At 45.0% G+C, this 26435-nt stretch overlaps 1 protein-coding gene across 3 annotated transcripts in view; it reads left to right on the forward strand.

The window, feature by feature from the left end:
• LOC119174829 (bromodomain and WD repeat-containing protein 3-like) overlaps positions 1 to 26435 on the forward strand; it is a 50211-nt gene that overhangs the window by 19143 nt on the left and 4633 nt on the right. The window contains exons 17-30 of one of the 3 annotated variants that reach the window (XM_075895070.1): positions 2374 to 2541; positions 3265 to 3593; positions 11804 to 11944; positions 12793 to 12869; positions 12965 to 13394; positions 14702 to 14998; positions 15534 to 15744; positions 16278 to 16451; positions 16749 to 17022; positions 19966 to 20091; positions 20185 to 20344; positions 22849 to 23007; positions 23147 to 23176; positions 26219 to 26371. In XM_075895070.1, the coding sequence (XP_075751185.1) occupies positions 2374 to 2541; positions 3265 to 3593; positions 11804 to 11944; positions 12793 to 12869; positions 12965 to 13394; positions 14702 to 14998; positions 15534 to 15744; positions 16278 to 16451; positions 16749 to 17022; positions 19966 to 20091; positions 20185 to 20344; positions 22849 to 23007; positions 23147 to 23176; positions 26219 to 26371 (2729 nt within the window). The remainder of the gene's footprint in view (positions 1 to 2373; positions 2542 to 3264; positions 3594 to 11803; positions 11945 to 12792; positions 12870 to 12964; positions 13395 to 14701; positions 14999 to 15533; positions 15745 to 16277; positions 16452 to 16748; positions 17023 to 19965; positions 20092 to 20184; positions 20345 to 22848; positions 23008 to 23146; positions 23177 to 26218; positions 26372 to 26435) is intronic. The other 2 variants (XM_075895071.1, XM_075895072.1) reach the window with 2 other exon arrangements.

Raw genomic sequence — 26435 nt, forward strand, 5'->3', positions numbered from 1 at the left:
AAGAAATCTGCGCAGCAGATTCTTCTTGTAGAGCTGTTTTACAGCTTGAATGATGCCTTGGTCTAAGGGCTGGGCAATGGCTGTTGTGTTTGGTGGCAGAAATGCCAACTTCACAGCCGTCAGGTTGTCCAGGGCGACGTGCACCGAAGTGTTGTCTGAAATAAGAACAACTCCTCTTCTTAGCCGCGAACGGCAATCGATGAGGCGCATATACTCCTCAAAGAGTTTTGCCATCATCCATGCTTCGGTGTTGCTGCGATAGATGACCCCTGATAGCAATCGGGCGCCTTTAAAACATCTAGGCTTCGCCGACTTTCCAATCACGGGGCGCGAAGTTTTGTCGGTTCCAGTCATGTTTGCACAAAATGCCACTGATATTCTGTCTTTTGCATTCTTGCCGCCAGTGCACGTCTCGCCTTTGAATACGAGCGTTTTGTCTGGTAGCAGCTTAAAGAATAGTGCCAATTCATTCATATTAAAGATGTCATCAGGCGCGTAGTATTCCAAGATGTTCTTGAGCTGACAATTTTGCCACTGCTCGCACGCCATCCTCGTCAGCAGCAGCACCTGCTCCCGAAACAGTCCTCGTGGTAATTCCGTGTTTCGCCTTAAATCTAGCCAGCCAGCCTTTGCTGCACACGAAGTTGTTATGGTTGAGCTGCGAGGCAAAAACCAGGGCCTTCTCCACGAGCAAGGGTCCGCTGATAAGCAGATTTTTCGACCGTGCAGCTTTCAGCCACTTCACCAGCATCTCTTCTACATCAGATTAGTCAAACCGCGTAGCCGGCACCTTTTCGCAGTTGTAGCAGCGCTGCCGAGCAGCTTCTCTCTGGAATTCCAAATTCCACACACTGTAGTTAATAACAGGTCCTTTTCGCGTGCCAGCACTGTTTTTTTTTTTTTTTTTCGCCACTTTTAATGGCACAAATTATGTCCAATTTTTCGTCTATTTTCAGCACTCGATGCTTTTGTCCCAGCTTCGGCATGACGCAAGTACGAAGCGGCACAAGCACACATACACAACACGTGAAAAACGACGCGAGAGCTGTACGGCAGGAAACCAGAAAACACGTATGCACGATACCAAAGGAACAAAGAACGCAAAGCAAGCGCACACCGTGTTTGTGTGTTTGTGCAAAGCGCCATCGCGTGGACAACACCAGAAGCCTAGCCGGCCGAGTGCTTCTTGTTGCAGGAAAATCCAAGAGATGGCGCTCACCAACACAGCCGCTATTATCAATCATCGATACAAACAAGCGAGGCGTGTTTCGATCTCTGGGGCTTGCTGTTCTGTCGGGACGCCCAGTGGGGGACGACATGCTGTGGCGAGTGCGCAACGAAAATTGGAAAAACTACTTATTAACCAATGAGTGCGCAACGAAAATGGGAAAAACTACTTATTAACCAATAGATGCGCGGTAAGCTTGTACTGTTTATGTGAATACCAAATGCATTATGTTCTATGGCCGCCGAGTCGGGAATTTGACTTTACTACTTTTAAAACGAAACTACTGTTTAAGCAGGTACGGTTTAACGAGGTTTCACTGTTCTTACTAAATACATGTGGTTACAGTTGGCAGTTGGCACTTGGGGCCCCTTTGGTTTATCTGTTTGTGTCCACGAGACGTTTGCTACTGCATTCACGCTAACAGCATGACAAGCCTGTCTTTAAAATGCCTTGTTCTTTTTTCTTTTTCATTCCACAGAACCTGGTGTGATTGAGTTTATTTAAAGATCATCAAATATAATAAAGGCAAAAAATAATAGTCAGGTATGACATTGTAATGAATGCTTGCTGTTTTATTTATGCTATAATGAATTACTTTGTGTTATCAAAACACACTTACCCCAAATACCCCACTTTGCATGAAATAATTTTTCAAATGACATGGATATCTATGGGAACTTAAAAAAAAATTTTTTTCTAACATCTTGATATTGATTTTGTTTAGCCATATTAAGGTCGGAGTGAATCGGTTTTTATGAGACGGGAGAATGCAATTTAATTTGTAGGGCTGGAGATGTAAGACAAGTAAGCTATTGATAGTTATAACCCAGAACACCATTCAACATGTTTGTGGCTTTTGAGATAACATTTAGCAGGATACCAATATTTTCTAACTTTATTGTATACTAATACTATTTGTTCAGGCGAAGATGGTGGCTTGAAAAGAGGAAAATTCTCGAATAATGACCTTCACTGGCGTCAATGTTTAAACTAGCAGGCTTGTCTTGAAGGCTGCAAATGTAGCAGCCTTGAAGATGATAAAATTGCTGGCTGAAATGTTACGACAACCCATGCTCAAGAACTTTCGCCGCTATTAGCGTGTTTCAAGTGAAGGCTTCCCTGATATGACGGATGTGATGCTTCAGGTGAATCTGAGATCTTGGAGCCTGTGCGTCCTCTGGAGAATGAGGCAGACGAGGATCGGCCGGCCATCGACGAGATGATTGAGCAGCTGCAGCAGCAGCAGGATCACTTGCTGGCGGCTGAAGGGCAGTCCCCACCACGATCGGCACAACAGCCTCGACTTGCTTCGAGTAAGTGCTCCACTGGACGAGCAGCTTTGGCTGGAATGGGCACATGCTGTTTACGAGTGCGCCTTTTCAGAATGTATTGTGTATACGACAGCATTGACTGCACCTCTTCTTAGCAAGTGGGCATGCAAGAAGACACGAGAATAAAATTACATACAAATGAAGCCCTGCTTCTAAAGAACCTCAGCTCTATGTCTGTTTTGACTTCCTTGCACCTATTTGTGCTCTACAATTAAATTTTTTGTCAATCCTGTGTGCTATATTTTTTAGAATCTTACCATTCAACTCATCTTCTGGTTCATATAGCACAAGAATTATCTGGTGGCATCACACTCCTCGTTCATTCAAGCCTTCTCAGCCACATGCAATTAACTTGGATGACCTTGTGAGCTTGCCCATTGTGAAGCACTGCAGAACGATCAATAGTGACAGAATCCAGCTGAAATTGCCATAGTTTGCATCACACTGACTAGCAGTGAGAACTGTAAGGAATACTGTTTTTGTCCAAAAAAAGAACATAATTTACAGATTCATTCAGTAAATAACGGCATGTTGATGTAATGATTTGTCTTAGTCTCTTGGTACTTTTGATAACTCAAAATTCAGCTATTTCAAGCATTTGTAATGGTCCCACCTAATATATGTTGACATTGTTTCACTAAAGCCAGCTGTGGTTGTCTTTATTAATTAATTTATTTATTTATTCTTCGTTCTCCTTCTATGTAGGTCATTCTCCAGGGGGCCACCACAGCAGAGTCGGAATGCGACGCACTGGCGATGTTGAAGGAGTGAGGCAGTCCTCTGGCCACTGGCAGTCCCGGGACACAGAGCAGCCCGGTCCCTCTTCTGAATCAAGTGCTGGTAGCAGCACTGGCAGCAGCAATGCCAGCAACGCAGCTGCACCGACTCGGCTCGCCCGGTGCTTCCTCGGGACTGCCTCACGATCGGCACTGGTAGCAAACTCGTTGCGCCGTGCAGCAGTGATGGCGGATGCTGAGCAAACTTTGTACCATGCAGAGAACCAAAGACGACGGCAAAGTCTGGAGGTCAAAGTGGTAAGCTGTTAGCACCACTGGCATCACGGTTAGTGTAAGAGTTAACGGGGGGACACAGCTCTTGGATCGTGAAAAATGGTAAAGAAATCGTTTTTTTTTTTTTAATGAAGTTTTCAGTTTCTGGAATCTTTTTTCTATACGATTCCAAAATAATAGCTCCAAAATATCTACTAATCACGCAGAAGTACTTCAAAAAATTTGTTTTGCCCTCTTAAGTGGTGAAAATTATTCTAGAAGTTGTAAGAAAATAGCGATTTTCAAAAAATTAAAGCTTAGCAATAGTGCGGGCAGTAGCGGGCTTCTTGGTCACGAAGATAAGTTCTCAGTGTTCAAATTCCCCGCGTGAGCTGGCTTTCCTATTCAGAAATAATCGTGCAAAAAACAAATAGTTGAAGAACGTTGGGAGGCCTCCGATTGGCTGCGTCTGCCATGTTTCCCCAGCTCGCCTCGTCATTGGGTCGATGCTCGCTCCGCGAGACCGTCATCTGCTGCTTGTGCGTTGCAAGGACACGGTTGTTGAAAATCGCTACTTCCTGACGTGTTCACGGCTCAACGATCATTTAGATAATAATTACGGTTAGTATCTGTAAGTGGATGCTTGATAAGATTACTATGGTGCGCCGCGCTCGTACACTGCGCGACGCACCTAACTCCGCTGACGGGAACAACACTCTAACGCAATCTTGGCAACATGCTTTTTCTAAAGCAACCAAGCACATTGTTCACTGCCTCCTCGGAACTTCGAATGGGCATTTTAGGCATCGGCAGCGGACCTTAGAGTCAAGCTCATCAGACCCCCCTGGCTAGGAGGATTGCTCCAAACATATGCTAACAGTCCCGCGCGTCGGCACTCGAAAATGCAATGCCAAGCATAGTGCGCACAATTTTTTTCTCATCGTAGCTACACATTTCTCACATCGTCACTGAACGCCACTGCTAAGCACATCACGCGCCGGCTGCACTGTCTCCGCTGCTGCGCACTTTAAGGGGAGATGCTACTCGAAAAACGATTTTCTTTAATAACAGTCTGAATTTAACACAAATTGGCATGCTAATAGAGTTTTTTCTCCTCTTTTCAAATATGTCATTTATTTTCATGTAGATTGCTTGGTTTTCTTTCTGCAGGTCAGATACTGCAAAATTATGGCCATTGTTATGCAACAATTCTGACCTATAAAAATTTGAGATAAAGCATGCAGATATAGCTGACTATGATCCTTTGGAACTGTGGAGTGCAAAAAACTATATAAATTTTGTGTGTAAAAAGGTGAAATACAATAATAAAATAGAAAAATTTACTGTGGCTCTAGTTGCCAAGGGTTTCAATGTAATGTAATTTTTGAAAAACATAATCAAGCAGCACTGACAATCTGAATAGATACTTGCACTCTATGGGCCTTCATCATGCTATGTGCAAAATTTCATAGAGGTATGACAATTCAAAGTATACGAACTAGTGTGTATAAGAAGCACAGATCACACAAAACTGCAAAAGGAGAAAAACGCATTTGAAAGTTTGAAACCTTTTTTTTTTTTTTTTTATCACAGAGTTGTTAGAAATGCATAATCTTTGGCCATAATGTTCAACAGAACTTCGAAAAGCACTGCAAGTTACTAGAACTGTCCTGCAGCATAGGTTGTGCCCTCACGGTCCTTGCGAGCACTCTTCTAGCCGTGCCCTTTTCACTCCACGAAGACGGCGGGCCCTTGCTTCTGCTGTCAGACGCTCGGACATTCTCTTGATGCGCCTCACATCGCGGGAATCACTGAAAGTAACTAGATCTCTAGATGGCAGTATGTTGAGCTCTTCGAGGATGTGCTCGAAAGTAGCATGACCCTTGTTGAACCACAGGATTGCCATAGCTGCGGCAGTCTCGACAACTGTTCGGGAGACAAACTTAGTCGTGGGGCAAAGTAGCCAAATTTTGCTGTTCAGGGATTCCGATGCGTTCTGGGTTTTCCCTTTGATGCATCGAGCAAGGAGCTTCTCATCCGTTAGCCGCTTATAAATGGGCAAAACAGCCAATCCCTGTGCTTTTGTCAGGAGAGGTGTGTGGCGTGGTGCAGGTTCACCAAGTGCTTCAGCGCGTTGATGTTTGCACCACGACTCTGTTCCTGCAGGGCAAAACTTGTGGCTGCCAGCATTGTCAGTAGAGCATGAGTGGAAGTACGAAGCCCATACTGCAGTGTACATATCCCGTACACTCCCCCTGTTGCTTGTTATGGCAATCTGATAGTATGTTTGGAGCTTCTGAATGGCTGGCTCTTTCATTTTCTGCCCTCGTGGTAATGGCACATGCAGCTTCCGTAGCGCGGTGCCAAGTCTCTTGGCCACATGATTAGTGCAGTCTTTTTTTTCTATATTGACAGCACCATAGACTTTTGACTCTGCAACTGCACTATATGCTTTGCTGTCACCGTCACTCAAGAATGTCATGAAATGCAGTGGGGTGTCATAAGTCAATGTTCTCTGCCAAATGCGCATTGCAGCCTCCGTTTCCATGGCATGGGAGGAACAGTCTGCATTTTTTTCACAGACTGGGCCATGGAATGCCTGCCACACTTCCTCGTCTGGGCCCATATCCTTGTGCCTACTGCATGTCAGGCAGTAATTTGATATGACCTCGAAGTCTAAGCAGAGGCCAGTATCTAAGGAGATAACTGCGCCAATCCCGTTGTGGCTTTTGTGGCCCCTCTTCTGCCAAGTGCCGTCGAACATAACAGCCACATCAGTTTCGCCTGGTACTTCTTTCGTCAACTCTCTGGATCGGCGCAAGTTTTCACTCACAGCTGCCATGGCAGCGGTGTGCACCTTCTTTGCTATCGAAAAAAATTCTCGGTGGTGCATTGGCTTTGGGAGTCCAATAATGGAGCAGAATCTCGACAATTGCTCATGCCCAATGCCGACAGCGCGTGCAGCCACCAACGCCTTCACATTTACAGCGAAACTATCTCGGGAGCTCCCACTGTCGTACCGTTGGCTCACTCGGCTACTGCCGTCCGCTGTAACACGCAGTGACGTATAGGAGCACGAAAGAACAGTCGCTGAGCATTCGCTGTTTTCGCAATGAAGTTCGAGGAGCGACGAAAGTTCCTTGCGCTTTTCTGCCAGCTCCCGAACGGCAAGTTTTTGAATACCGCAAGCAGGGCATGCCGCACCTGCCACAAGTGCCGTCAGCAAGAGGGTGTCGCACAAAACTGTCGTTGCACAAACCTCATCGCGCCGTCTTTCGTCTTTTTCGAAGAAGCCGAGCTTCTTTTCCGAAGCACTGACGAAAGAAAGCGCAGCGTCGATGCCGCCGTCAGGCCTAGCACACGTAGGCGCGTTCTCGTTCGCCGCCGTCGTTCGGGGCGCTTTACGTCGCCTTCCCTTGAACTTGTGCTTCGTTCAAAACTTCTGCGGTCTCACGTTGCACTTTTTCGGGTTTGTCATCGCGGAAATATGCGTAGACGCGCAGAAAAGCAGACGGACCAAATGCCGATGGCCGCCACCAACACAGCTGACAATGACTCGGTAGCCAATGGCGATGCGGCTTAGGGTGCCGCGCGTTTCAAACCGCTCAAACCACGTGATAAAAAGGCCTCGTTTTTTATTTTTATTTTTTGCCCACGCACGAAACTGGCGGTCGTCGGAGCTGTAAGAAGAAGGCCGGACGCAACTTTCCCAACCGATCGCGATGGCGGGCGGCACTGCGACGGGGAGCAGCGCGCAGTCAAAGATGGCCAATATCGGCGCAAATTCACGAAATTTTGAGCCACCGCGATGCCTTCATACATATTTTTTTGCATTTTGCGGTTCGAATTTAGTTTTGAAATTTTCACAGATGAAAGAAGAAAGTTTGAAGATTACAATGCAATAAAAATCAGAAATACGAGAAATTTCGCTAAAAATGCGATTTTTCGACTCTCATCTCCCCTTAAGGGTGGACACGGGACCCGATAATGAAAAATATTAGTATTAGGCCTAGAGACATGATTTTTTCAGGAAATATTCAGCTTTGTACACAAATTGAAAGTATGTAATTACATTTTCTTTACATTAATTCAAAAACAAAGTTACAACTATTCCTATTTTATGAATTTGAGATGTGACTTGCATAAAAAGTAATGCATAAAAAGAGCTGTAATTCAACCTGTATATTGCTGAATATTCAAATAGTGTAAGTATGCAATTTCATGCTAGTATCTAAATTTTACCCAAAGTTATGAAGTTTTTATGTCGCAGTCTCTTAGCTCTGAACTTTCACAGGTGATTTCTGGAAAATTTCAAAATTTTACAATGTCCTTAAACATTTTATCAAGGTTTTCTTGCACACTTCAATATCCTAGCATTCAAACAAAAAAAAAGATCAAGAAAGTCGAATCAGTATTAGAGGCACAGTGCTCATCCCAAATACAAAACATGCAAAAATCTGTATTTGAAAAAAATGCAAAACGCAAAAAACTGAAAAAATTGTGAAAATGAAAATTTCATGCATGAAAGCCACAGCACTTGTATTCACAATCACTCAGAAAGCCCCCGCGGAGTAGTCTGAAGCGGGCTTTTGCTAGTGCTTCTTCTTTGCGGCTGCCTGGAACGCCGCTGAAGATGCACGGTTTCTCTCCGAGCCGACAGCACGGCGATCGTCTTTCTCAACCGCCCGCTGGTTACCTGTGCATGTTTGATCTAGCTGCAGTTCACGCAAAATAAGCAAACTAGCTTCCTTGTTCTCCAAGTTGAAACGCATCACAGCATCTGCCATGGCAGTCTCAACACCAAACAATGACGCGTTCTTGTCCTTCGGTGAGAGGCTCCAAATGACCGAATGCAAGACCTCATTTGCATTCTCCGTCTTCCCTCTGGTGCATTTCTGCAGGAGCTTCTTGTCGGACAAGCGTTCATAAACAGGACACAGTGCATTGCTCACAGCCTCTGGCAAATTGTACTTGCTTTTTGGGATGGGCTCATTCCTTGCCATGGCTGCATTATGCTTGCACCAAGACTCAGAGCCGTGTAGACAAAAGCTGTGGTTTGATTTCTTGTCAGTGGATGTCACATGATGATACGTAGCCCACATAGCCTTGTGCATCTCTTCTACATTCCCAGAATGGGATTTCAAAGCCCAGCCGTAATAACTCGTCAATTTTGTGATGAAGTCGCCCGTGAGGCGGCCCTTGCCACTGGTACGCTCGCTGCTGACCTCTTTGTGCTTCTGCACGAGGTTTCAAAGCGCAGTCCCCATGCGCTTCTGCACATAGTTCGTAGTAGTCTTCTTTTTAAACATTTATGAAGCCGTACACCTTAACATTTATGAAGCCGTACCCCTTAGCTTCTTTGACAGCACTGTACGGCCGGCTGTCACCATCACAAAGCATGGTGGTTTATGAAGCCGTACCCCTTAGCTTCTTTGACAGCACTGTACAGCCGGCTGTCACCATCACAAAGCATGGTGGTGTACCTGAGGCCATGAAGCGAAAGGGAGCGCTGAAATACAATGATTGCTGCTTCTACTTCCATTTGGCCAGCCTTGCATGAGGTATTTTTCTGGCATAAATGTTTGGCTTTCCATTCAGAGTATTCTGTGCTCTCGGGTTTTGGACCACATTCACAGCCGAGGCAAAAGCTAGAAAGCACAACAAAGTCTAGCACATAACCTCTAAAAACTTCTATCACAGTGGCTATTCCGATATGAGAGGTGTGTCCTCTTGTGTGCCATCAAAAGAGACTGCAATATTTCCGGGGTGTCCGAAATTGAGGTCTTTGTAGAGGCACTTTACCACTGTGGCACACTTAGTCAAAGGTTCGGCACAAGCTCTCGTTGCTGCTGGCTGAAGCTTCATTTTCAAGTACTCTTGGTACGTTTTCGTGTGAAGGCCCTGATGTGAAACACCGATAGCGGCAAAGATGTCATTCAAAGCTGTCTGACAATTCCCAGTGCTCTGAACCGCACGCGTCGTACGAACGTTGATTTCGAACGGGTTGCAGTTACTGCTGCCACAAACCCGTCGCGAGCTCCATTTCGAACCAACTTCTCCGCAGTTACTGCATAGAAGCTTCAGCTTAACGGCTTCGTCGTACTAACGCACGTCGCGTTTGATGGTCAACTGACCACTGCACACTCGGCAAGCAGAATGTTCGTTTAGTAAACTGTTCACCACGTCGAGGTCAACCATGGTATACGTCGGGGCCGACGAACTTTTGGTGCCGCGCTTACTCGCAAGAACACTCATTTTGCGATCGGTTGCTGAGACCGAGGAAAGTCCCGCTGCTTTTTGCTGGGCGCGACGCTCAATGAGTTCTTGGTCAGCCGATGTCAATAATGTCGCGTCTATCCTCCCAGCTTGATCGCGCATACTTGAAGTACTGCAGGCAGCGGTCGCAGTCGCTGCCACGCTCTCTCCGGTTGCGAGATCTGCTGCAGCAGCATTATCTGCTGTCTTAATCACAAGCGACGTTGTTTGCTGGCGCCTTGTTAAAGTATCACCGCAATCAGCCGACTCCGACGGCACCGTGGTCGCCGTTGCGATCGCTTGTGTTGCGCTCCTCCGCCGTTGCGCTCTTCCACCGAGATCTGCAGATATCTTCATCGGCAGTTGCAATGATTTATGGCAGTCTGAGCGCGTGTCGCCACTGGTAGAAGTTGTAGCGGTCAAAGGCTGCCTTTGTGTCGGACTGCTGCATCGCGGCGACTGCCGGTCTCCTGTCCCGCTCGGCTCTGCCGACGTAGCCTGCGCTGGCTGCGATGACTCCTTGGGCTGCACAGCACATCTTTCCCGTCACTTGCCGAATTTGTTAAGTGTGGTGAACTTTCGAGCTTGGTTCGGCATCTCGATTTCGATCGCAAAACTACAAAACTTCCAAGATGGCGGGGACAACACGCATTTGCGGCCGTGCGCGCATGATCACCAGTGTTGTCAGTCCCCGCGCTCCAATCACAAGCTGCGGTCCACTCATGTGACTGCTATGGACCAATGATACCGCACGGTGTTGTCGCTTCTTTTTGCCTGGTAGCGCAGACTGGCTGCAGCATTGAAGGTTTGTTCTTAGCGGGAAAGCGAGCTCAACAGAAGCTCTTTCAAACAAGACTAAGATGGCCGCGATCCGATGAGTGGTTAGCGCGATCCGAGCAACGCAAAAGGGGGCTGTTTTCAACGATTTCGTAAGCGAAACCAAGTGGTGGGATGAATAGACACAACATTTTTTTGCTCAACGCGCGTCACTTCGAGTTAATTTTTTGCTGGCAGGTGCGGGATGATATGAGGACAACGAAAATCGCCAAACTGAAAAATCTTTTTTTTTTTTTTTTTTTTGGCACTTTTCGTCGCCAAGACCCGTGTCCCCCCTTAAGGTCACACGGAGTGCTGTCAATAAACTCTAGTGATGGGATTTAGACAAGCTTGGAGCCGAGTTTGGTATCGCCGCAAGCGTTTATGAATTTTCTGGAACAATGAGTCTCGTAGACTAGCGTCTCCGCGACTGGCCATATGATTATGCATTTCACAGATAGCGTAGCAAGAAAACATGTAAAAAGGAGGGGTACGAATTTTTATCTGCCCTACTCGCGTCATTAAATAAACTGCTAAAAAATTTCTGTGCCACCAGTTTTCTCCTCATAACTGTTCATTATCTGGAAAGAAGGCACAGGCTGTCATGGTGCAAGCCGTTTTCTGATACAATGAACCTCTCTTTGTACCAAAATGTTTCAGTCATCATTTGTAATTAAGAAGTGCTTATTTACGCTAATGGTAGCTTGAAAACAAGGAAGATGCGTAGTTATTTCAGCATATGGCCTTATTCGATTGCTATCTTTTCTATCATGCCCATTACACCACTCCAGAAAACTTGGTTTGAAATCAGTGCTTGTTCTGTGTAGATCGGAAAAGAATATCAAAAAAAAAAAAAAGGCGCAACAAAGGCACATTGGACAGAGGCCACATGTCCGAGAAGTCAAATATCACAGTACAAACCATAGATCACAATTTTTAGGTGTTTTTGGAACATGAAGAGAAGTTGAAACTTCAAACGCAGTTTTCTCAGTTTGGCAATATGCTCAGCTCGTGGAGCAGATATCTTGGCAAGCACTTCAGAGATTTTGGTTCCGTTTGTTTTGTAACGCTCCTTGAACTGTGCTTCAGGGGGCTGGGATGCAACTTCGTTATAATGAGCTGTGGGTGTATTTGTTGTTTTCCTTAGTTATTAATTTTCGCTTTCCCACTCTCTACCCCCGCAGGTATGCGAAAACCTGCTGGCTAGCAAACGCCGTGTCAATAATTGCCGTGCCAAAGCCGCCGCCAAAAAGAAGCCCGCCGGCATTCAAACACGTTCCTCACGAGGAGTTCCCGGTTCAAGGTTAGCCAGAGATGACTTTGAGGTATGTTGAGGTTTATTCCTTAGACTGAGCACCTAGCTTTATAAGTATCCCTTATTTTATCACCACATCTTTGGTTCGCTTGTTCAGAGATACTGCCATGCCATGCATGCATCACAGTGCCATCACACATGGTAATGTGGTCAGTCACTGTTCGCATGGCATTTAATACTAGCATACCTCAGTGTGCCAAGTACCACTGTTCTAATTTCTTTGGTAGTGCGCTGTTATACTGTGCTAGATATTCAGGACAAGCATCCTGGTGATGATAGCCATTATTGTAGCCTCTCAATATTCATATTTTATAGGCAGCACAGTTCGTTTTTGTCTCTTATGAGGTGTATGAAATTTGTTTGATTTATAGGAAGAAGTGAAATGCGGCATAATCATTGATAGAATGTTTAGTCACTTACAGCTGTTTTCCTTTCCTTTTTTGCATGATGTGGTATCATGTTAAACTGATTAACAAGAGAGAAGAGTTATGTCACCGTTCTCTTCTAAGAGAACGCTCGCGGCCGCCGCTCCCGTAGTTGATAGAGCAACTGAATCACTGAGGCTACAGTATCTCCAGTTTACTGTTTTTGTATGTATGAGAAGGTCCTGTCTACAGTGTGTTCCCTCATGAGGTATCCTTTGAGAATGTGTTCTATGCTTCAACTAACCTACTTTTGTCAGCCGCAACATCGAAAGAGGTTGTGTAACTTTAAATAAACGACGAGCATCTGAACTCTTGTGTTTTGTCTAGCGTTGACGACAAACCAGGGTCAACGTGTAGTGAGAGTCAAAGAAACTTTTTCATTCTCTTGGACTTCAATAAATTACTGATGTGGCCTAAATTTTCTTTAACGTAGGACCCTGATGACATCAGCATGAGTTCCACCACTGACACCGGTGCAGTTTTCTCTGAAAGCTCTGAAGGCAGCGAAAGGTGACTATAGGTCTTCGTTAAAGTGCATTGTTCTTCATTCTTAGCAGCAATTCTTTCGTAATGTGTTAATACCTTGCTTATTGTTTGTGTAACAGTTGCAGCGACTCTGACTACTCGGATTGGGTCGAGGAACCCAAGTCACGCAAGGCTGCCCCTAAGAGTAGCCCTAAAAAGCAGCGGCGCATTGTGCAACGGCCCGAGGAAGAGGATGGTGACGAAGAGCACGAAGTGAAAGTCAAGGAAGAGGCGGAGCTCATGGTTGAAGACGACTCAGATGAAGAGAATCTCGTGGTAGAGGACTACGTTTTCGAAGATGATGATGACAGTGCTGAGACAATCCGACCAGCGAGGAGTAAAGCAGCAGCACTCGACAGTGATGAGGACTACGTTGAGGCAACAGCTCGTGCAAGGAAGAAAAAGCACCTTGTTCGCAAGAAGCAACGAAAGAAAAAGCCTCCCATAAAATCGTCCCCCACGACCCCAACACCTTCATCATCTGGGGCTGGTAGCAGCAAGCATTCTTCAGTGAGTAATGTGCTAGTAGAGTAGTGTGTCAGCAGCAGATATTTGTGGATCCTTTGCATAATTCACTAGTTCTCCTATCTGCACTGCACGTTTGCCTATGAGGTGGCTCTGAAAGTCAGTACAAATGAAAGTTCTAACGCCCATGCTCCTGCTGTGTTTCTCTTGCACATGGCTGCATTGTCATTCTCACCTGATTTTTTTGGGGTCGTCGCACAAGCAATCTTCACCTGTGTATGCTGTTTTCGAAAATGTGTCCTCTCCCACCCTTGGAGCACATATACAACTCTGCATGCGTTTTTGTCAAGCTGTGCCAATAGCAATATTTTGGGTCCGAAGAGAATTTGTGTATTGAAGTGTGAGTGCAAATCGAATCAAATACTTTTATAATATTTCTCTTATAGTTCTAGACTATTTTTGGGGTACTTTGAAGGGAAATTGCGGAAAAAGATCAAGAGAGGATTCCTAAGCATATTCGTATGAGATAGCAACATGAGAGTGTTTCTTTTGGCTAGGTTGATAGCGCTGGTGGGGTATTGTTTCACAATTGTCTTATCAAGAATGAGGCAATGCAGGGGACGAATTGTATATATATATACCTTATTTGGTGCAACCAAAGTGTTGCCGACAGCACTTTACACATGAAAGGCCAAGGTGCTTGTAGGCCCGTGTACTGAGATTTGGGTGCACGTTAAAGAACCCCAGGTGGTCGAAATTTCCGGGGCCCTTCACTACGGCGTCTCTCATAATCATATGGTGGTTTTGGGACGTTAAACCCCACAAATCAATCGAAAGGCCAAGGTGCTAGTTTCTTAGCCTCCCCTCCTCTTTCAATTTGGGAAGAAGCCCAACTGATGAGGCAGACAGGGTATGTGCACTTGCTTTAGAAGTGGTGGGGGACATTGAGAAAGAAAGGACAAGTAATTCTTGCAATTTTACATAAATTTTTCTTTGCATGGTGTGGAGTGATGCACGGCTTGCATGCTCATGAGGGCCTGGACGACATGGGGACAACATTCTTGGGCGACATTGAAAATTGCTTGTTGGTTCACAAGGTCTGATGTCATGTATAAACCGATTCATTTGAGTGAAGAGCGAAGTTACGATAACTCTTGGCAGTCTCTTTCTTCTCTCTCTCTCTCTCTCTTTTTTTTTTTTTCTCTGAAGAATGCCGCATATGTAGTTAGCAAGGCCTGGCTTATGATCATAGATGAAGCTGACATATGGCAGAGTTGATGGCAGCATGCTGAAACACGGTGTTCATTCCTTTAAAAGGCGCTTCTCAGACTCTTTGTTTGTTGCTTCTATAGAAACAGAGCCATCAACAAGTGATGCACACGCAAGGGAATGAGGAAGCCAGGACACCACCGCAGAGCAGTAACAGCAAGAAGTCGAAGAAGAGCTCTAAGCGTGCATCGGAGAAAGTCCTGCGACACCCGGAATGGCTGATGGACACGGTGCCGCGCAAGACGCCTTATTTTCCTCAGATTGGCGACGAGGTGGTGTACTTCCATCAGGGACACCAGTCATACGTGCAGGCGGTGAAACGCTGCCGGGTGTACCATGTCCGGGACCAGGCGCAGCCTTGGGTGCGTCACCGGCTCAGGGTCAGTGGCTATTGGCTGTGTTTTGACTAGTTCTTTGCTCAAGCAATGTTGTAATCCAACTAGAACAATGTTGAAGCACTCTTTAGAAAGCTACAGGGCTAGTTTCTGTCAAATCTGCCTTCTAATAGCCTTTAAATGTGTCTAAGCAGCTGCCACATGCACCTTGTTGCATTGGATACATTATGAATCCTAATATGTTGACTTGCATTTTTGGCACCTTGCAAACACAACTTAATTTGAAATAAGGCCCCTTACATGACCCAAATTTTACTGCTGATGGACTTTTAATGTACCTGAAACCTTCAACCTGTTTTAAACATTGAATTTGAAAGAGGGTTGTATTATGAAGTAAATCACTGTATTGTGAAAGTGCAAACAAGCTGTAGTACACGGAAGCTACACACAAGCACAGGAAATCACTTGTCATCTACAAGTGTTGTGGGTTACTTGCAAAAAAACGTGAAAGAGTGCAGCAGGCTAGTTACTGGTCTCCAAAAATCTCTAAATAACGCAGTGCTGGATTGTGCACTTGCAGGAGCAAGAACTGTTGCGTGTGCTGGATGTGAAATTTGAGTTATGCCCACCCGTGCACCTGTGCTGCCTTCGTGTGGTGCCCATTGAGCCTCACCGAAGCCAGATGGATGGCGAGCCCTTCGACATTCGCTACCACGACATGCCAGACGTGATTGACTTCATTGTCCTGCGTCAGACCTATGACACAGCTATGCGTCGCAACTGGAAACCCCGTATGTTACTGCCTCACATTTCTCTCCTTGTTCTGGGGATATAGACACTGCGGTTTCTTGAGGCCACACTTTAAAAATAACATTTGGGCAGCTTGGTGCTGTTTACCAATAAGAATGTTTTGCTAGCTAGTGCATTTTTGTGAAGTGCCCTCATTAATAAAGAAAAATGTAAACTTAGCTCATCCTCTGACCCCACCAAGTGCATGCATACATACATGCAATGTTGCAATTCCAACACTATTTTTGCTTTTCACTCGTCAGAGAATGAAGTATTACCTTGTTGATATGCTCCTGTTTATTCCATTCTGGTCCATTCAGTGTTCATTAATTTCAGGCATTTTTTATGATCCTAATTAGGTAGCTTACCGAAATGTGGGAAAGTTGCTTTGCTTCACTGTTGTCAGATTGTAGCTTGCTCTAATATCTCTCCACCGCACCCCCCCCCCCCCCCCCTCTTTTTTTTTTTTTTTTTTTTTTTTGTGAGAAATATTCGGAAAGCTCGATTGTGAGTGGGACTACACGTGGCTGTGCAGATGATCGGTTTCGTAGCATCATCGACGACGCCTGGTGGATGGGGACCATTGAGAGCCAGGCGCCGTTGCAGCGCGAGTTTCCCGACTCCATGTTTCAGTGCTTCATTGTCACTTGGGACAACGGAGAAACAGAACGCATGAGCCCATGGGACTTTGAGCCCATTGACTGCAACCGTAAGGAACTGCACTGTGCTCTGCTGTCTTTTGTGTGCTTTAGTTGTTGTAGTCTAGACAACCATACTAAGCTCGGAAGTTATGTGTTGGCTGAAACTTGCTTTAGGAGCAGCAAAGATGTACCAGCGTGCCTAACCCACCACTTCCATCAGCAGGCTAGTTCCAGATGTCAGCATTTCTGTTGTGGAACTTGTTGTGAAACTGTTGTTGAAACCCGTGGCACCAGATTTTGTTCTGTGTAACATTGTAAATAAGCCATGGGTACAAAGGTCTGAAACTGCTTTTTGGGTAATGCAGGCATGCCAGACCACGTCGGTGGTGCAGTGCCAGTGACGTTTGACGAGCGTCGCAGCCTGGTTTACCGGCCAAAGGCAAACGAGTGGCCCCGGTGTGGTCGAGATACATGCTGCATCCGGCTAGTCAACGGTGTGAGCCGAATAATGGAGCTGTCTATAGCAGAGCCATTTGCGGCACCAGTGGACCTCAATGCCTACCCAATGTACGCACGGATTGTGGCCTATCCCATTGACCTCTCCACCATCAGGGCAAGGCTGGAAAATCGGTTCTACAGGTACAATTAACCCGTATGCCATTTTCACAATGGCTTGCCATCAGCATGTAATAGATTGGGAGGACATTGCATGAAGTTCGAAGCATTACTTGGGAGGGGTATACATAGTGTTCCTTCATGCAACTTTGCGCTGACCGAACATTGATCACTATGACATTGACAATTCCTTTTTACGTTTGTTGCATGAACAGTCTATTTAAACGCGCCCTGTCCAACAACAATGTACTGTATTAAGTCTTGTATGAACCCACTTGCAAAATGAACCACCTAAGTTATCGAAAAAAAAAAAAGAAATTTGTTTTTTCATGTATTTCTGCATTTTATTTCTGTGTAATAGCCAATGCATTAATGATCGAAAGGTTGAATCACGCCATTGTATCACAAAAGAAATGACGCAACAAAAGTCAAAACATACGTAGTTTAACAACCATGCTAAACAGATGCGGGCAGCGGGAGTGCAGATGAGGTCAATCGATATTTAGAAGTCGTGCCCTTTGAGACAGAGCGCCATCTGTTGAACGCAGAATAAACTTTCTGATTATAGCGCCACGCAAGCACAGAGGTGCGAAAACAAAGCGAAAAAAAAATTACACCATCCCCCACAAAAGGTAACTGTGTAGATGCGAAGCAGCAGGCGTTTACGCTTACACAGGTGGCGGCGTTGACGCTGGCACTCACTGCGGTTTTGCGCAGGAGATAAATATGGAGAGGCCCAAAGCACGCAGTGTGGACCGGTGTTTCCCTCTGGGACATGCTGAACACTGCTAATGGGCATTGAGAAACAGAAGACTCCGACTGGACACAGAGACCCGTAGTCTGCTTTTACTTAACGCGCACGCTACAAATTTTTCATTGTTTAACAATGCACCGCAGAAATTTCCCACCGGTACTACCTTGGAGGTCACGGTCGAGTGCCATATATACAGGATGGCCAGCAAATGGTTGTGCAAGAGAGGAGACTAGAGAAGAAGAGTAGCGCATGCGCCGCAAGAGCGAAGCGAAAAAGCAGGTGGCAGGATTGAAGTGGAGAGAGTAATGTGCAGCTGTTAGAGAGAGGGAAGGGGGAGAGTTGCACATACGTAGCATGAGTGCAGACGCTGACGCCATGGGACATAGACCCGAGCAAAAGATGCTCCGCTTGTAAACAAAGTGCAACCGTGCCCAGTCGCAGTGACGGCACGACTTGCACTCTCAATATGCGCGCACTGCCATCCGATGCCACGTTTTACATGCGGAGCATGTTATAGTAGGGGCTAGTCATGCGCCGCCGCCGCCGTCTGCAGCCTCCCCTCCTTCTCCGCCAGCCATCTGTGCATTCCTTCCTCCTCTCAACACAGCGCGCGCTGCGCTCGCTTCTTACCTCCGCGCGACCTTTAGTTTTACGTGCACCAGCTGTATGCTAACGCGCGCATGCGCAGGCCGGGGCCGGCGCTCGCTATAAGTAACCGAGTGTCCAAACGCGCCGCCCTTCGTCGGTTGGTTTGTGCGGTCGCTCCACGTACGATGTTGTGGTGAAAATGTATGCTAACGAATCCGCAAACACACTTACTGACGTCCCTTCCAATAGCGTCAGCCAATGTGTTGGCGGAACCGCAAGCAATTCCGAAGACACTTCGTCTGTGGACAAGGCCACGCTGAGAAGAACTCGCGATGCGGAACGCGAGCGTCGGCGTTTGTGTTCTGTGAGCAAGGCCACGTACTCATACTCGTGTACTCATAAACGGGAGTCGTCAACGTCGAGCCCGGCGCTCAACAAAGCGCCAACGGCGAGCACTGCGTCGCTAGTGTCTGCGGAGTCGACGTCATGACGATGTACCTCGGGCCCAACCTACCGCGTGCTGCCGTGGAGAAGTACGTCGACGAAACCGTAGAAGAATACCTGAAACAACGACAGCAACGACGACCCTTCGTGATAGTTGGCGACTTCAACATCAACGTCATCAAGAACGATTGGGTGGTCGACTACATGGAGTCGCGGCAATCGCTGAAACGAGCAACGCACGACGACAAACATCATCCGACCACGGTTCGCGGGACGTGCATCGACCACGTCTTTGCAAACTTCGACATTCGACCGCTGCAACCAGACCCACTCACCCTTCACTTTAGGGACCATAAAGCCATCTTGCTCAAAATACCCAAAGCGTCTCATCAATAAACATCGTCTTTCGCAGCACACGTGCGTGCGTGTTCACTCGTGTTCACGCATGTTGCAAATTACAAACCACATTTATCGCAGTTCAACATATATGCTCCGCATGCTAACCAGTGTTCCCACTTAGGAAACTGCGGTCATTTTTTGTTAATGATCGACTGGTACACTGGTAACACGGTTGGTTTCAAACTTAAGGTTAGTCGAAAATACACTGGGGCACGGGAACCGAGCAGCTGGACGACACTTTCAGCGTCGATCAGTGCACGTTGGCCTGCACACACGCCATCCACACAGTCGCGCCGCGCATGCCAGGACACCTGCCGCTCCCAAGCGGAGAATGAAAGAGCGGCTCCGCATGCGGGCAGCTGTGCGGATTGTGCACGTAGAGCTTTCGGCTACATAAAAAGGTTCGTTGCACATTTTGTGGGCAAAGGAATGTTTTCCCTTGTGGAGAGTGTAGTTCTCAAATAGAGGCTCTGTAGTCTTGCCTCTGAAATGAATCCTAGCAGCGGTTTGACTGCACGTTTTTTAATACAGTTATGCGAAATTTTCGCTGTTATAGCTTCCTTGACTTTTTATCCCGCATAATGAACCCTTCCTCTCATTGGCGTCACTTTCTGAAAATAAAATAAAATAAATAAATGTGGGTACATTACGCGAGTAAATACAGTAGCTTCTGTGAATGTTTTGTGACTGTAGGCTAAATGGCTCGTGGAACAGTTTATGCAGTGCTGTTTGTGCATGTGAAAGAACAACAAAGTGAGAATTTTTTTTTTTTTTTTTTGCAGGCGCATGGATTCAGTTCGTTTTGATGTCAAGTTCTTGGAAATCAATGCAAAGAAGTTCAATGAACCAAACAGCAAGATTGTGCAGAAGGCAGTGCTCCTTACGAATCTCCTACTACAATTCATCAAGTAAGCAAGCAAGCCTTCTTGGCAGTTGAGATACCAGTATCAGGGATTTTGAACGTCATGAAAACTGCTAACAAGGGCTTGTGTCTTGCGCAGTAATCAGTCCTGCCAAGATCCCATCAAGTTGTATCAGCAGTTGGTGGATGACACCGCTGACAAGTACCACAGTTCTTCGGCTGAGGAAGATGACATCGTGTCCACAGACGCTGAAGTGAATGGGATGGGACCGTCCTCCTCCAGTGTGAAACGGAAAAAAGCAAGTTTTTTTATAAAAAGCCAATTCTTTAGTGCAAAGGATGGAGATGGTACAAGCATCCTGTGAGGCATTGCTGTCATCTTGCAGAACTTACTGTAGTGGAAAGTGGCTGCGGCAATCCACTTTGGATTATGCCTTTGCAGGTTTAATTCTAACTAAGGCAGCGTGTAGAAAGGCTCGTGTAATAAATAATGCTGTGCGAATGACAAAGCTGTGGGTGCGTAGTTAATTCGAATATTGGAGTGTGTGTATGCAAATCGAATCAAATCCAGCTTGGCAGGTCCACATTTAAATTTGCAGTTTATCAAAGTATTTGACAGGTGCTTCAAGTGCTAATGTGGACTTCATTGTATATATTAGTGGGGTAGTTCGAAATACTGCTTTTTTTGAAATAGCAGTGCTCATGTTCACTGTGCATAATATTGGTGACGTTGAATGGTTTGTACTTTTTAAGTGTGAATACACTTCATAAGCGACCCCGAACCATCCACCGCCGTCGGCGGCGTCCGCAGTCTTCTCTCTATCTTTAAAAGAAAGAGGACTTGGCGGGCTGCAGCGCGACGCTCTACCGAATAAGCCATGGACGCGACGCTGATAGTCCCCCTCCCCCTTCGCTCGCTCCTCCGCTCTCCTCGCTCGCTGCAGCTGCGCGCGCACCCCTCTCTCTCGCGCGCCCGCCTTCTCTCTCAGTCTCCCATCGAGAGCGGGTCGTGCGATGGATGTCCCGGAGGCAACGCTACCATCTGGATATAAGGCGCGTTACTGACACCGATATCAGCGTCGCCAACGGATTTTAACTTTACTCCTCCTCATAGCATCACCCCGTGCATTCGCACTTAACCATGTTCACCCTCGGGGAAATACTTGGGAGTTTTTTTTTTTTTTATTTTTTTTTTTTTTCTAAATGTGAGCCTCATGTGTTAAACTACTACTCCAACCTTGGTGTTCCATGAAAGAAAGGAAATGAATATTTTACCCACAAAATCGGCTCCGAATTTGGATTTTCATGCTCCAGAAGTGAAGCTTTGCTTCTCCAGAAATTACTCTAAATTCGATTTCAGCTGTAGCACCCCTGCATTAGCAACTGTAAAATTGATGAAAAAGTAATGGCAGCTCAAAACATTTAGTACAGCGACACGAAACATGTGTAGTCATGGCTTTAAGGCATTTTGATATAAAGAATTCTTTTCTTAAATGAAATGTGTTATGATCACTATGCCACCATTAAATGCTATCGTATTGTACAGCCATCAGCACGGTTCACATGAACGGTCCGACGTGTGGCGTCTCCTCGCTTTGACTGATGTCAGCGCCGCTAATCCTTGGACATTGTATGTTTGTTGAAACTAATGATACATGGAGCGCGTGTCGATTTCGCTAGTGAATTTCTCTTTCACTTCTGTCTGACCAGTGAGTTGTATACACTCACTTGGCTGGTCCGTTTTCGCCGTGTTTCCGTCTTGGCTACACCCTGTCGCTGCCCATTAAATCCGTTGTCATGTGCTTATCTCGGCAATGAATTATTGGGTGTGATATTTCCCGCAACTTTCGAGTTTGAAAGCTCCTGCTCAAAAGAAATGATGCATTTGAAAAGCAGAGCAAACACACGTTTATGATGTTTGCAAGAGTTGCAACAGAAAGGCGGACATTGTGAATTTATTGTGCAACGTTTACAAATGGCATAAACATGTGTTTGCTCCGATTATCCTATGCATCATTTATTCCGAGCGGAAGCTATGATTTCACACTTGAAAGGTGCATCACATATCGCATCAATAGTTCGTTGCCGAGATCAGCATACGACCCGCCACGGGATCGAATCCTGGCCGTGGAAGCCGCATTTCCGATAGAAGCGAAAATGCTTGAGGCCTGTGTGCTTAGATTTAGGTGCACATTAAAGGACCTGAGATGGTATAAATTTCTGGAGCCCTCCACTACGGCATCTCTCATAATCATGTGGCGTATTTGGGGCGTTAAACCCTGACAATTATTATTATTATGAGATAAGCATACGACAACAAACTTAATGGGTGTGCGTGAGAGTGTAGCCACGTCAGAAACATAGCGAAAACGGACCAGCCAAGTGAATGTATTCGACCCGCTGGTCAGGCTGAAGTGAAACAGAGAAATTTACTAGCGAAATCGACGTGCGCTTCATCTTTAGTTTGTTGCAAAAAACATACCACGTCCAACGATTGGCGGCGCTGGCAGCTGTACTTGTCCTAGGTACTGCCGACAGAAATGCTGAATATTAACGGCCTTTGTGGACACCTTGGTACCAAATTACGGGTACACTCATTGATGGCAGACTCACACTTGCTTGCAGGAAACATTCTTTTTCCATAACGAAATGTTTTGTGGCCACTGTGCCACTGTTTTACGGTATCATGTTGTACTTGTCGCAGGGACTGCTGACAGTAATGCTGAATGTTATCGGCCTTTGTGCACATTCTGGTACTAAATGCGGGACCACTCGTTGATGGTAGACTTGCTCTTGCTTGCAGACGACGACGTCCAGCAGACCACAAAAACGGAGAGCCCCCGATGCTGCCCCTCTGACGTCCGTGACATGGAAAGGCCAGTGCCAGGAACTGTTGAACTTCATCTTCCAGTGCGAGGATTCCACGCCTTTCCGGCAGCCAGTGGACTCTGCTGCCTACCCTGTAAGCCTTGTGTTTATCACAAAATGAGCGAATAGGGCATCCATGGTTGCATTTTTTTGTCTTCTCTGCGTGTCCTGTTTGTGTTAGATGTAGCAAATTGACTTCAATTTTAATTTCGATTTCAATTTGTTTATTTCAGACATATATACAAGAGAAATATGTCCACGAGGTAAGGCAAAAGGAGACTCATGTCTCCTGACGAGGCCTTTACCCCGGACTTGCATGTCCGACAGCAGGAACAGAAGTCGGCAACAAAAGCAGGGAAAACATGTCGACAAATAGAAATAATCAGCTTCTTATTATGGAGTATGCAAATAAAGGTCAAAATGAAACAAACACTTTCACATAAATATAAGAAAACAATTTTTTACAAACTGTTATAGAGAAAGTAAATGTCTTTGCATATGAAGCATACTCTATACAAAGCAAAAGGTAGTGTGCTAGATTTGGGTGCACTTGAAGAACCCCAGGTGGTCGAAATTTCCAGAGCCTTCCACTATGGCGTCTCTCATAATCATATGATGGTTTTGGGACATTAAACCCCACATATCAATCATCATCATAGCAAAAGGTAAACATCAGCATTTTACGATACATCATTGAAAACTTATAAATTTGTAGGAGACAAAAAGTAGTTTTACTTGTTCTTTAAAACTCGGAATACATTTGGTTTCATTGCCTAGTTTAATTAAGGATGACTGTGAATTACACAACAAAATTGTTTGATAATTTAAAGTTTTAGTGCTGCAGTTAGTTCGTGGTCTTGATCCTGTCAATGACGTAGTACGTAGGTTGTATGCCACTTGTCTGTTTAAATATTTGTTTGAGAAGGCGGTAAATCGCGTTAAATATCGTGGAAAGTTATTGTAGCTAAGCAAAGTTTATACAACTGAGAGAACGGTAGTATGCTCAAAGTATAACACAGCAAATCAGTTAATGAGGGCAGATGAGAGTAAATCATTTTCAAGCTTCTTCTTTGTTAAAGAGGAAACAAGTTCGGCATCTGTCCTGTTGCATGTACGCCAGTATAGATGGCAGTATGTTATTATTCATGTGGAATGAATAAATGAAAAATATAATTGTTTTTTATTATGTAATGGTAAAAAATATTTCAATTTGTATAACATACAAAGAGACGTGGATAACACGGACATAGTTCATATGTTCAGACCAACTGAGGTCAGTCATAAAAATTACCCCTAGAAATTGACAAGAGTTTACGGGTGCTATTGTAGAATTATTGATACTCAATTCAAGGTCATGAAAGAGCGGCTTATATCTTTGGCCGAAATATTACGTACTGTGTTTTCTTTACGTTTAAGTTAAGGGCAGACTCATCTTAGACATTTTTCGTTTATTTCTTCACTGATCTTGATCGAAATGCTCTGGCTTGTGAGGCTTTTTCTGCTGATTTCAAATATGTAGTTATGTTTTTTGTAACTCATTTTGTTCCTGAGGATACCTAAGTTCACCCCCTATTGTTTAAGGTCATCATAGAAAAAGAAGTTTAATTAAAAGTGATAATTAAGATATGGCAACATAGACTAATGACTAGAGATCGAAAGTATGCAAGTTTTTTTTTGCCCTTTTTTGAATATTTTTCACCAAAATGAATTTTTCATTTTCAAAAGCAGTTTGAATTGTGATAATTTTGATGAATATTTTTTTTTTGAAAGGCTTGTACTCTAAATTCTGCTCCCATACTTGCAATCTATACACTTAAGGTTCCTATTGCAAAAGGAATTATTGTTGTGCCTGCCCCAGCTGCAGAGATGTTGAGGCCTCAAGATTGAACAGTCGTAAATTTACTTTTCTGGGAAAAATGTAAAAAACTGCTAACACCCAGTTTCTTCAAAGACCATCAATCGCGGTTTGCATGTTTTGCAATGCTCATAAAAGCACTCGTAAATTGGTATTAAAGCTTCAAACGCAGGTAATGGCAAATTATAAAGAAGCCCCGAAGTAGGTTCCCCATTTTTCAGCAGGTTCTGCATTGTGCTAGCACCAAGAATCGGGACAGTCAGAATGACATTACAAAAAATTACCACTTTCTGGTGGGTGAAAATTTGCATAGAGATAGAAAAATACTTGCAGAAACCAAATAATATGTCAATTTTTTTAAAAATGCATTTTTTTTGCGATTTTTTGGTCCCGAAGACCAGTCTGCCCCCTTAATCTCATTCTCACTCAGCCAGATGGGAAGTTAGTTAAGCCAGGTGTCTGCACGCTGCTCTATACGTTTAGATCTGGACCAGAAAAGAAAACATCAGTGTCATTGGCGTGCATAACAATGGCAGCAGTAAAAGGAATATTCGTGATATCATTAATATGTAAAATAAAAAGCAGAGGACCCAAAATTGATCCTTGTGGAACGTCAAAGCTTATGTTTCCCAAGTCTGGCTTGAATTCGTGAAGCTGTGTGTAATGGGTTCTGCCTTCAAGGCAACTCTCAATTAATGTAAGCGCCAGTCCGCGGATACCATATGTTGTTAACTTTTGAAACAAAATTTCGTGCTTGATCGAGTCAGTCTTTTCGAAAATGAAGAAAAATTTCTACTGTAAAAAAGTTGCTGTTCAAAATTACTGAGTATCTTTTTTTTTTAATTTACAGTAGAGACAGCAAATAAGTGCAATTAAGTGAAGAAAAGAAATGGGACTCGACACATCACAACGAAAGGCCTAGTGAACCGATGTGATCAATGCGATGCCCCGGCGTTTACTAAATGAGATGGCCGGTTCATGAACCGTGGCGCTGCGGGCATTGGCGATGGTGACAAAAGTGTGGTTAAACAGCTGTCTCGGGGGTCTTGGCACATGGAAAATTCCCAATTTTATTGAAAAAATACGGTCGCCTCAAGGCTCTTGATCGAAAAACTTCTACTTAACCAATATTATGGGCTTATAACTTCGAATTATTGAGCTTTTTTTTTTCTATAAGCATGCATGGACAGTTGATGGGACCACTTGTTCACTTCTAATTAACCGAAAATTTCAATTAAGTGACTTTAAGTTGTCGGGAGTCGGCTTATAGGCAACATGCCGTTTTTGTTTGTGTCTAGGATATCGAAAGTGTTTTTTACTGGTGCTAGTTAATACATGTTGTAATAAGAATAATGTGAACTAATACTGTGCCTGTCTTTTTTCCTAACCCATCAGTTAGCGCTGTTGCCACGGCCAGGATTGTTCGAGTGTTTATGGTCTACATTTGCAGGACTATTCCAACATAATTGACATGCCAATGGACCTGAGTACAGTGAGGGATCGGCTCACACGAGACCTCTATCCTAGCCCTGTTGAATTTTGCAAGGACATGCGACTCATATTTGCCAATTCTCGGAACTACAACACCAACAAGAAATCCAGGGTACGTGGTGGTCACTGCATTGCATAGGCTGACAGGGCAAACAGAAAAGCCTCTATACTTTATG

This window comes from Rhipicephalus microplus, chromosome 5, assembly GCF_043290135.1.
Source record: "Rhipicephalus microplus isolate Deutch F79 chromosome 5, USDA_Rmic, whole genome shotgun sequence".
Taxonomy (NCBI): Eukaryota; Metazoa; Arthropoda; class Arachnida; order Ixodida; family Ixodidae; genus Rhipicephalus; species Rhipicephalus microplus.